The 14,174-nt window shown below is 38.7% G+C and overlaps 1 protein-coding gene across 1 annotated transcript; it reads right to left on the bottom strand.

The window, feature by feature from the left end:
- Positions 1-430: 430 nt before the first annotated feature.
- On the bottom strand, positions 431-10,398 carry NEUROD4 (neuronal differentiation 4). The gene is made up of 2 exons (XM_011930423.1): positions 10,027-10,398; positions 431-4,014 (listed from the first exon to the last, which is right to left on the bottom strand). Exon 2 carries the CDS (start codon positions 4,003-4,005, stop codon positions 3,010-3,012), a length of 996 nt encoding a protein of 331 aa, XP_011785813.1. The 5' UTR covers positions 4,006-4,014; positions 10,027-10,398; the 3' UTR covers positions 431-3,009.
- Positions 10,399-14,174: the final 3,776 nt, after the last annotated feature.

The following is a 14,174-nucleotide window of genomic DNA, read 5'->3' on the forward strand; positions in this document are numbered from 1 at the left end:
TGGAAAGTTTTAACTAGAGAAAACTGAAAGAAAAAAATCAAGAGGAATAGTTGTCAAAAAACATATTTCATAATTTTTTTGAAAGCTTGGTCAGCCCACCTATTTTGGATAATAGCACATCTTCCCATTTATCTGTGGTTTGATTGCTTAGACTACCCATAGCCCTGTAATCTGTAAGACTATTTTTTCTTAACTGTAGATTTTATACTTGATTATATGAGTAGCAGGGAACAGTGCTTCTAGACTTCTAACTGCGTATTTTGAATATTCTAGCAAGATCAATTGAATTAGGGGATGTGTAAATCTCCTGACAGACCAGTCTTTGCTTAGCTAGCTGCTTGTAGGACATAGAGCCCAAGAAAATGAATAAATGAGAGTGAATGAAAGTTTTGAAGACTAACAACACAACACAACAAAACACAACACAACATCTAATAAGACTTACAGCTTTATTTCTACTAGGAAAAACGAAGGAAAAACAGTCATATTTTAAACAAAATATTTAAACAATTATTTTACTTTATCTAAAAAAGTCTCCAGAAGAATGAGACCACCCTAGGTTGGAGAGCAGGCTCTTTACGAGCTATTGCATTCCTAAATTTTAATTCAATTATAAAATCCCTCTGTACAATTTCAGGGAGGCCTGGCTCATGGCTACCATACTCCCCAAAGGCATAAACAGCAGATTAGTAAAGAATAACTCTGGCTCACTTTAGACTGAAGAAAATAATCTAAAAACATTAACTTGCATAGCCATTCAAATTATTGCTGCTTTTTATAAAAATTTTCACAGAGGTAATTCTCTATTTTTTCCTTTCCCCTTTCTCCAAAACTCAGAAGTTCTTAGCAAAATTGTGAGCTACTTTCCAAATAAAATTTTAGGAAGAGTTTCCAAGCACATCTATGGGGCTAAAAGAATTTTCGTGAAAGGAAGAGAAAAATAAATAAAATAAATAATATCTAATAAATAACTCAGACAACATTGATTATCTACAAACTTAAATGCCAGAAAATGCTAGCTTCGAGGATGGACCCTCCCACAGCCCTTCACAAAGATAAATTCAGTATACACTCAGAAAGCACATACTATGGCTTTATACGTCATTTTACTTGCCAATTTCCTCTAGGGCAGATTGTGATGAGGGGGACCACTTTGGTGGCTGATGGGGCTTAAGATCTCTCTGCAAGGCTACTTTCAAGTGAATTTACAAACCAAGGGTGCAAAGTACAGCAGGGTAAGTGCTGAGAGCAAAATGGAAAAAATTAACTTATACTGTAAGGAGATAATAAATAAGAGAGGTGAACAGACAAGATACACATATAGTTGGCAGATTTTAGGGGATAGCTGAGCTATAGAAAATGACATACTAATATGTGTTATCGTTTTTTTAATTGGCCCTATTGATGTACCCTGCATGCTAAACGTATCCTTTCTGGCAGGAACAGGACCTAATCTACTATCAAATAAGCCATTCAGGCTCTGGTTTGACTTAAATAACTGTCCTGGCAGATTGAACAAGATAGGAAAATTTCTCAGGTCTTATTTTCTGAAAAAAATACAAATTTATGAAGTTAGTGTTGATATAAAGGAAAGAGGAGTTACATAAAGAAAAATAAGCACTCTGCAAATTGGGTTAAACCTGTGATGAAGACATAGTTGGCAAAAATATTCACCGACCTTGTATTTCATTTCTGCCTCCTTAAGTGTGGTCACCTGAAATGTTATTTACAATATGTAATAACATATTCTATCTTAGAAGTGAGGAAGAGGTAACAGCTAGTGTAGGGGGAGAGATAAGGGAATATATATATGTTGGAAAAATTTAACCTTGGTCAATAAGTTGATTGGTGCTTGTCCTTCTGGAAAATATGTTGGTGTGGACAGAGGTGGATGGTTTTAATCATGTTTAACCAAATGAAATTCATCTTGCTTAAAAAAAAATCCATTGGTTTTCCCATGGGCAACTGTGAGCTAGAGAGTCCCTGAACTATGGTAGTTATTACAGCCAATAGCTATTTTATTGCTCTTTAATATCAACCTGTGTTGTGTTCTGATTCTAACAGCAGCACCTGAGCTGCATCAGAAGTTCTGGAGCCCTCTGGTTATGGAGGTCATGGTCTAAAAGACTTATCAATGTCCCATTAGTCGTAGGAGTCTGAGGCTTCAGTGCCTTGTTTGCCCTACGTCTAGTACTGACGTAGGGCAAACAACCATATTGAAAAATGGTTTTGAAATATTATCAAGAATAAAGTTGGCATGAGGCCTCTATTATGGTTCTTCAAATCATAAGGAAGGTATGTTCAACTTTTAGTCTAATAACAAATAGAGTTGATCTCTAAAGAACATGTTTTGTTCTTCACAGTGACAGCCATGTTAGACTTTTAGCTTCCAGGAGTTATTTTTCAATAGATACAAAGAAGTCCTATCATTAAACCCAAACAAACTTTGCATTCTGTGAGCCAAGAGACATGCACCTTGTGTTCTCTCTGATAACTCAATTTGATCATTCTATGCATAGCATCCCTTTCCTATTATTTCTCTATTCTTTCAGTTTCAAGATGTTGTCAGGAGTGATCACCACAGTTATAGAATTTCAGAACTGTGAAGGACTTTAGAAATCATCTGGACTTAGAACAATTGCCTCATATAAATATAATTTGTTTAGTTACAATTGCTAGTAAATAAACAAAGGCCGGAAATAGTAAATTAATTGGCATAGATTATGCAATGAGTTTTTTGCCCCACTGGAATAGGGCCCAGGTCTTCTTTTCTATTTTCAAATGGTTGTTAAATCATCAAATATTTTCACTTGAGGACCCTATAAAGAAATCAATGCAATGTGAGGTGATGAGAAAAGAGGTGATAGATGAAGGAAAGCCTAAATGGACTTGAACTAATTTTTTATATATATCCATAGGGATCCTTTAAGGTCATTGAATCTTTAGCTCAACCACTCAAATTATGGAAAATGTCTCCAGGTCATTCTCTGAAACATTGAACTTACTGCCTCACTCAGTGAAGACTGTATTGAGTTGGGTCCCAATACCATGATGGGGGTAGGAATCATAGGACATGTCTATAGGAACATCATAACGGGGGGTACCAGCCTGAAAAGGAGTTGAATGCACATGCCCTGAGCTTAGACTTGAAGAAGGGTAATGTGGCATGAAGCTGTAGGATTTGTCTAGGTCAGGAGACCCATCTTGCTTCAAGGAGAAGTTCCCACTGATGCTCAGAGGTGGAGTGAGTGGGCCCTCATAAGGAGGTGTACTGCAGTCAGGTAGGTGACTCCCAAAGGACGATTCTCCCAAACTCTTGAATACTTGGGGCTTGAGATGAAGAAGATGTGTTTCCATATGGCCATAAGGAGGGCTAGGCAGCCCCGGAGACTGATAGTTGAAGTTGTGGACAGAGATGGCAGAGTCACAAATAGGAGATTTATCCTCATGCTTCTCCAGGAGGACAGACTGAGGGCCCAGCTGGAGACATCCAGCCACCAGGTTGCTTGTGGGCTGAGAGAGTCCTTTACAGAGCATCTCCACAAAGCCTTTCCCTTCAGGTGTCTGGCCAGTCTCCAGAACTTCAGATAAAGCCCAAATATAGTTCCTGGCCAGTCTAAGAGTCTCTATCTTGGAAAGTTTCTGGGTTTTAGAGTAGCATGGCATGACTCGCCTCAGGTTATCCAGGGCATCGTTCAGGCCATGCATCCGGGTCCGTTCTCTGGCATTGGCCTTGACTCTTCGAGCCCTGAATCTCTCAAGGCGAGCTTTGGTCATCTTCTTTTTCTTGGGACCCCTTCTCTTAGGTTTCTCCCCATCTTCTTCCTCTTCTTCTTCTTCCTCAATACTGTCATGCTCTTCAGTTAAGCTGCTGAGCGTCCCATAAGTACCTGGTCTGCTCTCTTCCTCCTTCACCTCATTTTGGAAACCCAGACCTTTATCCATCCAGGATGGTGTGTTGACTAGCTCTCCCATCTCCTTGGATTTCACATAAGTTTTTGACATTTCCAGTCTCTGGAAAAGGGAAGTATCAAAGGTTAATTCCTGTGAGTACCTGATTTTATTTGAAACTAAACTTTTTTATATGTAATTATCTTGTCCAAGTCTTTCATTCTAAATGACAAATCCAAAACTGAAAGAAATTCCCAGAATATTCCTTTAGTTATGGCACATTATAAGAAAATATACTATAGTAAAGGAAAATTGACTTGATTATTCATTGCAGTGTTAGTGCCTCTTTTTATTCTTAGATTTTTAATGTCGTGAACATTTTATACAAAATGACTGAGATATGAGTCCAAAGATATATTTTTCTTTCCTTCCAGAATCCAGAACATAAAAGGGGAAAAATGAGGTGAGTATGTAAATTACTGTCCAAATAGAGATATTTCTGAAAGTGAAAGAGTGTGCTAAAAATAAGTATATGTGTGTAATAATTATCGTTATTACAAAACAAAAACCCATCAAATAGTCAAATAAGCACACTGTTGTATATTTACACCATACAAAATAAAAAACTGTAGCAAGATCATTCAGACTACTTTGTATGTGTTCTACAAAAAGCTACTCAACTTGTATTTAGAAGCATTTCACATCCATCTAGCCTATAACACCCATGTTTCTCCCCAGTATTGCTAACCGGTGGCCTCAATCATCTCCTTCAAGTTGTCCATGACACAACTGGCTGGTCCAACACATGACCATCAAACATTACTCTCACTATCACCAGAGGAGCATTCTGTTTTTCAGTAAGCACTTTGTGTTCTGTCTAGTGTGAGTTATGTTAGAAGTGTTAGTGACATGGCATCTTGAAAGGATCATGAAAAGAAAGGAGGGTTATCACTGATCATCTTTCAAATTTGCCCGTATGTTAAAGTGAGAACTCTTTGCAAATGCATCTCACACCATCAGACAAGACCATGGCAACAGCTAGGAGTGCAGCCAGTGGTCTACCAAACCTATCCAAGGTTTAGTGCAACTACTATAATAATACTTTGTTTAAAATGAAAAATCTGGTGGAACAGAATATAGTGACTGCTAACACAAGTGAGGACTATTTCAGGCAAACACAGGAATAGCCTGACTACTTTAATTCACTAACACACTGTTTAATCAGAATTTTGTATGCAAAATTCACTATTTGAAAACCAGAAGAGGCTGGTGATTTAGTAAACATTTTGCATTCAATTCTGGAAGAATTTGAATTGTTTTAAAGCTTGCTAAGCAATTTTTAGGCATATGGTTTACCAAATAAAAGTATCTGATAAGCCCCATTGGGGCATCCCAGTTTACCAGTTACTTTTTGAAATATTAAACCCACTATCACCTTTTATTATGAGAAAGAGGAGAATGTAACAGACGTTTTCTCTTCTATGAAGCTTGAGCCTCAAATCAATGAACCCAGGGATTAGTATGTAGCTCTTAAAAATAAAGATATATTATTTGATTTGTTTCTGGTAATTGGAGCTTGTTTTCCTTGTAACCTCATTTACCTCCTATAAATAATTAATGTAACTGCATTGCGAAAACAGCCTAGGTTTCATGTTAATCAGCACGGAAATCATGTCAGCTTGACTTACTCACTTAATAAGGCTTCCTGGGTAAGCAGCTTTATTGAAAACACACATTGGAACCTATTGGTCAACTGGCTGCCGAGGCCAACTCAGAAAATCCCACTTTTAATATGGATGATAGAGCTTGTGTGCTGAACTGCACTTCTAACTCAGGCAGATATCCAGAGGGAGGGTAAAAAACCTAATTAACTTTCTGTTAAAGTAACACAGCTCTTCCAGAGGCAGGTGCACTCTAAGGCCAAAAAGGATGGAGTGGGCTTGGGAAACCTAATGCTCCCCATGTAATTATAATTATAATATATAAATGTATAGCATTTTAAAGTTTACAGAGCACTTTTGCATCCATTAATTCGTATGTTTCTTATAGCAAACCTTTGAGGGAGATAGAAATTGTTATGCTCGTTTTATGCTCAAGGTCACTGTGGGTCAGGTAGTTTAAGTGATGGAAATGCAAAGATACAGTGCTGGTGGAGTGGGACATAAAATCAGTTCTTCTTACTTTACATCTTAGGTTTTATGTTTTTCTTCTCCTTGTTCTTCTATCACAGCTACAGGAAGAAAGCACTTTGGCTTCAGGAGACATACAGCAATAGAACTAAGTCAACAGGAGTGACCATCATCCAAAGGGTGTTCTTTGAGGTGCCTTTTAACACGCGTATTCCAGGATTTCTTCATCTTTGAAACGTTTCTCTTGTTGCTTTCACCCATATATTCCCCCTCCCTCTCTTCCTCATCGTCCCCCTTTCTCTCCTTATCTTCATTCTCTTATCTTCATTATCATTATTATCACTGGCTCATAGTGAGATGCATGAAAAGGACAGAAGGAAGGAAAGAAGGAAGGTGCAAGACAGGAGAGTCTCCCAAATTGCCGCTGGATCTGAATACCATCCTAGTTGGGGGATTTCGCCTTTTTCACCATCCCTACCTCTGTACCTCTGGACTCTTATTAAGGTCTGTCAATACTCGCACACATCAAAATAAGTGAGATTGGGAGGATAGAATAGGCCACCTTTTACCTCTAACATATTTAATGGTTTCTGTAAGAGTCAAGGAGCTGCTTTCAAATCAGCTTGTTGGTGGGTATAAACACAAAGAATCAACTGGCTTTGGCCAAAGTAATGAAAAGGTCAACCAGTTTTCTTTCACCTTTGTCCTCTTACTAATCATGAGAAGGACATAGATGGCTCCAATTTAACTTCCTCTGTTCTCATAGGTGCTGGTCCATTAACTTCCAAGAGAATCCCATGAGTATATAGTATGGTTTCAAAAGAATGGAAGCTAGAATAACACAAATGTGAACTCTAGTCCCAATTCTTCTAATTCCTGGATTGTTGATCTCAAACTCATTACATAAAGTTCTCTGCTCTTCCATTTCCTCTAATAAAATAAGGCTAACATACAGGTTATGTGATTCTTGTAAGAGAAATAAAGATATAATAAAGAATTTTATAGCTGTAAATGCTATTAAACATCTATATATTTATTTCCTGTTTTTTCTTGGGTTTTCTTATCTAATCTATTCACACACATTTGTTTATTCAAAAATAAAAATTATTTCTCACAGATGAATAATAAAACAGACTGTATCAACTAGTGTGTCTCTTATTATCTGAATATTACCTCTGATTGGTTTAGAAAATCATCTGACAGTTACTCAGTAGCCTGTCATTTTTCCTATGGTGGGATAGACAGCACAGACTCCAGTGTCAGATTACCTGGACTCAAACTTCAGCTCCACTATTCACTAGATACATGAACTTAGGCCACTTTCATAACCTTTATCTGCCTCAGTCTCCTCCTTAAAATGAGAATAATAACAATCCTACCTCATAGGATTATTAGGAGCATAAAATGAGGTGATATATTTGAAGCATTTTGAATAGTGTCATACATCATGAATTTCATGTATTAGTTTGTTCTCCTAAACATCACCATGAATTTTTCTGGCCACTTGGTTTTAAAAGAGTAAGTACAATTTGAATCTGTTATTAATATTGATTTTATGTCAACAAAAGCCAATGACTTCATTTCAACATCTATTTGAAAAAATTTGAAAAAATAAATACACTTACTCCTCCAATCTCCTATTGAAACTGAAATCAAAGGTTCTGTTCTGCTGCAAGAGGTGAGGAAACCAAGCCCTATCAACTGCCTCCACTGAGTTGACTAGAACTCTTCCATCATATTTAAGATGGAAGTTAGCTCCAAAACTTTCATTCTGTTTTATAATTGGGAGAAAACTGTTGGTTTGACATTCCTATTCAATCACATACATTTTCAGGTTTATGAACCTTCTGTATTGGGAATACAATTTTCCCACCAAAACCAAATGGCAGGGCTCTGAGGGTAATATGCAGTGTCTATCAAAGAGAAGTGAAAGCAGTGAACGCCAAGACTTCTGAAATATAAAGAAGAATGTTTCTCTGACTTTTTTCACCTAAATATTTTCAATGCAGTTTTCTCCAGAACAAGTACCTAAATCTAATGTTGCTTTCAGCCTGTTAAGGAACTATCTCAGAGGTGTACTGAAAGAAGCATGAAACGAAGACTCTTCCATCACTCATTCATTAAATGAGCACAGAAAAATTACTGTAATTATTGTATCCTTAGGGCAAAATGAAAATAAGATTGTCTTTCCTACATAATTTAAAAGTTTTCATGAAAAACAAGAAGATAATGCAAGCACAAGTACTTTGTAAAATTGCTATGCCAGTGTGAGGGTTGGCAATTATTTTACAGAAGCTGTTTGAGAAAGTCTGTAGCACTATCTCACAAAGCATCACGATATACCATCTTAAGGTTGCCTCAATTCCTAGGAAAGAAATTAGCTCACAAATCATATAGGAAGTAGATTTGAATATGACAAAAATCAATGAATACTGGCTCAAGGGCCAGAATCTGGCCCTTCCCTACACATATACATAAACACATTCTGATCTTATAAAGTCCATTTTTAGCCATTTGGTATTTGGATTTGCTTTTATACCTACATAATATAACAGAATTTTCCTCTTTCTATAGGATCCTTCAGTGAAATTTCAAGTCTAGCCAATTATTTTAAATTCAAAATATTTCTCATATTTTTTAAAATTTTAGATCTGTTATAGCAAAATGTTTGCTTAGGCAATGATTGTTACTACCCAATATTTTTACTACTAGAGCCAAAGTCATTAAGCGCTACTACTATGTGAAGCTGTCTTGGAATTCTTTCTACACTTTTACAAATTTTTTATTTACTGTGGAGATGTTTCAACTAATTAATAGGTAAGGGGAACTCATATGTGGATTTGTGATAGTTAGATGGTGTCTCTCCTCTTAAAAGCTGGTGATAATCTCTTTACCTTATGATCTGATGACTAAATACAACAGAAGAGAGGCTGTCCAGCCCAGTTTCTAGGAAATCTAAGAACTAAACAGACTAAATTCTTTTCCCGGAGTTGCATAGTCTTGGCACTAAAAAGACAGAATCCAGACCAGGATCTTCACAAGTTGTACTGCTTGGAAAAAGCCAGTAAGTTGTTCTATGCTCTTCTTTTCTACTCTACTATTTTCCCCTTTATTAATACATGTGCACATGTATGTACATGCATGCACATACACACACATTTTGTCCAGCAAAGCCATGTAATACTTCAGGTGCCATTGCCTCACATCTTAATAGTAAACAGAAGTTACTCAGTCCCTTACTTGTCCCTCCATGTGCTTCAGCATTTCACCTCTGCTTTGTCTGTCAAAAAAAATGAGGGTAGGGGAAGGTATTTTACATTTCATTAGTGTTTTCTGAGTATACTTTTTTTGTGGGCAAATGATGAGTGTGAAGCAGAGAAAGGAAAAATAAACTTGGACAATCTTTTTCTTCTAATTTCCCACCTGAAAGAGCTGAGGCAAAGGAAATTTCCCCCACCCCATGCCAACTATTCAAGTATTTTTAGTAAACCAAATAGTTAATGGTGAGAATCTACCCTGAGGACTTTCCACAGTCTTCTCTGATTCCTCATTCTGTTTTCCTTTCCCTGCCTCCCCTCCATCCTTGCATAGTCCTAAAATGCTGTGAGCAGAGTGGTGGATTGGGTCAATTCTTCCAACCTACTTGCTGGGCCACCTTGGAAAAGCAGATAAACTTTTCGACATTTTCACCACTAGCAAAATGAAAGAGTGGCTTTCACGGAAATTGGGGTAGATCATCTGTAATCTTCACTTTATTAAAATGACTGTGAGTGTCTATGTGTTTTACTTTGGGTGGCAAGTCCTATACAATTTAATAAAATTTTTTAAAATGTTTATATTTTTCCCTAAGTGTTCCAATTCACTAGCTTCCACATTCCAAGTTTCCTAAGTCCCACTTCCTCCTGCCTTACCGAGAAGAGACTTTCCTCACCCCAACTATCCTCTAGGTGAGTGGGAACTTCCCACAGAAACTTTAGCCGCCTTACTTTCCCAACCACTGGCTCACCTCGGTCACTGGCAGTTCCTGGAGTGAACTCTGTGAATCTGCGTCTTAGAGGACAGTCAGAGAAGCCAAGTCTCCCTGACCACCCAGATCGTAGGATAAAGAGATGCTTTCAGCGATCCATGTTAAACCCGGTTGTTACCTCTTAGAGATTCCACCGGGTCTGGTTTCTCTGCGTGCGCCTTATTCTACTCCTTCCCTGGAGTTCGGTATGGTCCTCTAGGACGCCTTCGGGCTGATGACTCTGCTACAGCCGGTTTAGTCGCTCTTCAGTACCTCTTCTCCCTGGTTAGCTCCCCGGAGAGGAGCTTTCAGGACCACAGCCTCTGGGCAGCTCCTGCTCTCTGGCCGGAGCCTCTGACTTGCTGCAGTTTTGATTGCTCTCCCAGCTGACCAGGGAGGAGTGATGTTGCCCAGAGTCTAACTCCTCCCTTTCCCCAGCCGAAAGACACGCCCACTTGAAAGGCTCCTCTGGCCATGTCCAGTTTTGCCGCCTGTTTGTTTGTTTAAACAGAGTTGGGGGTTGGTGGAAGGGGAGTGGGGGAGGAGAGTTGCTGAAGTTGAGGAGTAAAGAAAAAGAGGACTGGAAACCTTTGTGATTAAAACGGTAAGAAATGGAAGCGGAGTAGTATGGGCAGAATGGAGAAAGAAAATTGGGGATAGACTTGGAGAGAGCTAAAAAGGGCAGATGAATCTGCTGACCCACGTCTGAAAATAATCAAAAGGGGAGAAAGATGCGTGTCAAGGACACAGCATGAGTGGCTGCTTCCTTACACATGTGGACTGGGGTCTTTGGCTTTTAAACTTCAGAGTTCTAAAAGTAGAAGGAAGAAGTTTGTCTCTCCCACCTTTTCAGCACGTGAAAGCTACTTCTATTAAAACTTTAATTTGTGAATATAGATGAAGCTTATTATACTGTTGTTTTAACTTTCTGATCACTTGAAATTTATAAAAACAAAAAGGAAATTAATAAAATCCTACATTTTAAGGACATTTAGTTCCTTAAGTTACAAACTTGAGATCTACTATTGTTTTTCAAAAATACATCATTAAGCATTCACGTAGAAAAAGTCCCCTTAAGTAGTAATGAGCTTAGAAGAGAAGCCCATAATAATTCCTAAAACTCCTTTGGTGTTAGAAGGTTGAATTAAATTGCTAGAAGACAGGAAGAAAATTACATCTGGAATAATTTAAATATATAGATATTCATACTATCTTATTTAAAGCTTCACCAAGGAAAAATAAATGACTGTGAGCTTAAGATACCAAAGATTTTCTAATGATCTTGTGTTTCCAAGAAGAAAAAAGAAAGGTGCTCAGATTAAGCAATTGGCTGAATGATCTTGAGTAAGTCAACTTCACTCATCAGTTTTCGTATCTGTAAAACGTACTGATCACTTAAGTTTTCCATCAGTAGCTTCACAGAATCCTGAGTCCAAGTTCAACCTCTTTTAGAAATTGACTTGAAGGATAATTCCTCAGGCTTTTTGGCAAAAGGCAAAATCTTTCTTTCTGAAAAGAATCCAGAGTATCCCCGGCTTTTTGAGAATCACGTGATCTAACAACATAACTAGCACGTGTATCAAACAGAGATGAAAAACTATTAATACGCCTGTGTGTAAGGAAAGTTGTAGAGAGCTGAAACAAAAGATAGTTTCACTGCTCATAAAGTTGAAAAGAGTATCTTAAGTGTGAAAATTGTTAGTTTTAATTCTGATAAAAGTGTCATGTGACTCTTGTTTTTCACAGAAAACCAGAAAATAAAAATTAGCACTTTTTTCAGTTTTCATGGGAAGTTATTTATTTTCAGCAGCTCTTTAATCTCTTCGTTATCTTTATTTGTATCCCTATCCAGAAAAATATCTGCTCAGAAAAATAAACTTCATTTTCAGAATAATTAAACAACGCGTGATAGGAATAGCAGATTTCTAAAAAACAAATCAGAATTCACTCCTCAACCACAGGAAATTTATCTATGAAGTAATTTATGCCTAGGATAGAGGTGCTTAATCATTGTTCAGTGAGCGCTTATTGAATGAATTGATCTCCTGCTTTGTGTCTTCAAAGCCCTGTCCGTGGATGTTTAGAAGCTAATGGCACTGGTGCCTGAAATTTTCAGGGGCAGGGAGTAACAGCAGATTAGCGGAAAGGTGAACATATTGAGACAAAGATGAGGGTGGGGATAAAACATTCTGCAGGACTCCTTACTTTCTCTGACAGATGTAAGGGACTGGATACAATAGGATTAGCCTTCAAAATACATTCAACTGTCTGTGTGTGTGTGCATGCACACGCACGTGCATGAACATGCACACCCCTGAAGAATGGGGATGGAGTTGTGAATGCCAAATTTTCCTTAAGAGCCGCTTTCTGCAGAGGGATGGGTGGAATCTATTTCATCAGGGTCACCCTCGTCACAACTCGTCGACAGTTGTACAGTTAGCTGTTCAACTTTGAGAGAGCAGGAAGGGGCAGGAGGGGTGCATGCTGTCAGCAAAGGAAAAGAGGTGGTGACTGCTCTAGGAAAGGAGAATACAAGGCATTTACATGCATTCTCCTCCCCCCACATGGTTCCTGGGCCAGAGGGCCAATCCCCAGCGCTTCCTTCTTTCTCTGCTGCTTTTTGTAAAACTCTGAGCTAACCTGTAAGAACCATCTGCTGAGTGGGGAAAAGGAGACCAGTACTCAGTTGCTGGCCCACAGGCCTAACGCCCAGGAGCCATTGAAGCAGAGAGAGGGGAGGCAACAGGCAGATTTATGAGCAGCAATCTGTTCCCCCTCCCCCAAGGACCCTCTGCTAGGAGACAGCCTGATAATCCATCAACCCCACTAATGAATTAATTAGTATTCCCAGTAATCCTGACCCCCAAAGGAGACCTGCCTGTGGGCCCCTAAGGGGGGTGGAAACTGCCTTCTTCAGTCAGACACTGAAGACCTGAAACCAATGTCTGACATTAGGCCCCAGGGTGCTAAGCCTCAAGCCACAGATCCTGTTGCTGATGGTCCCCAGATGTCTCTCCCTCTCACCTTCCCATTGGAGATCACTAGCTTCTGCTGAATTAAAGTCAAATGCCACCAACAAATGGAGTCCAGGGACATATATCAGGAACTGTGGAGAGCAAGAAGGTGAACTTCCAAGGAGGAAATGATTCAGGCTGCCCATATTCAGATTAGACTTGAGCAGACCCTAAAGTTGCTCTCCAAGGTTTGGGCACTGGGGATGAGGTTGGGATGGGGTGAGGGCTGGGGGAGAAGGTAAATAAAACATAGTCCTTGACCTCAAGAAGTTCAGCATTCCAGTAGGGAAATAATACAGGTTGAAAAATAATTGTGAAGCAAGTTAAAACAAAAAGTGATTTGTGACATGAACCTCTCCTGAATAACGACTAGGGAAAAACACAGAGATGTCAGTTGGGTTTATGAATAGTTTGGAGAATAGCATCAGAGAGATTCAGTAACCCTCCCTTACAAGAACAAAGTGAAGTGCTTCATTCTTTTCAAAAACTCTGTAGTGAAGTGGGGTGGGGGAAAAGCTTAGGACTAAGGAATCATGGGCTCTAAGTCTTAGTCTGCCTCTGTGTGGCTGTGATGAGTGATCTAACCTCTCTGGCCTCACATTCCTCATTAGACAATGATCAGCTTAGGTTATGATCTCTCCGGTTCCTTCCAACTCTGATACTTAATGATATAACATAGTTAAGTGTCACAATTCCTTTTTGAGGGTGAATAATACTGGCCTACTAAACGGTATGGAGACAAGAGTCCCCAGGTTTGAATAAAGCAATATAATAGGTTAATGACAAAAGTGGGTCTAGAAACCAGGTAATAAATTTGGGTGTCCTCTTTCCATCTAGATTGCTGGTCCCTGTTGAGAAGAACACTTGCTTCAACCTTCTCACACCACATTCATTCAAGAGCTATACATTTGGGCATTCACAGGGTATACAGAGTGGCTCATTCATTATTTAGTTTTTAGCTACACAAAACTGCCTGAATTTGTTTAGATCAGCTAGGAAACTTCTCTACCTTTAAAAGCTCTGTACCATCCTGCAGCATCCTTTTCTGCACTTGCTATGTCTAATTCCTAAGAGCAAAGTCCTCTAGGATTCAACTGAATCCTTAAATCCTAACATTGACATTTACTGACCACG

This window comes from Colobus angolensis, unplaced genomic scaffold (assembly GCF_000951035.1).
Source record: "Colobus angolensis palliatus isolate OR3802 unplaced genomic scaffold, Cang.pa_1.0 Scaffold87, whole genome shotgun sequence".
NCBI classification, from domain to species: Eukaryota; Metazoa; Chordata; class Mammalia; order Primates; family Cercopithecidae; genus Colobus; species Colobus angolensis.

Coding starts and splice junctions, on each gene's coding strand:
- NEUROD4 (XM_011930423.1), bottom strand. CDS start 4,005: ATGTCAAAAACTTATGTGAAATCCAAGGAGATGGGAGAGCTAGTCAAC.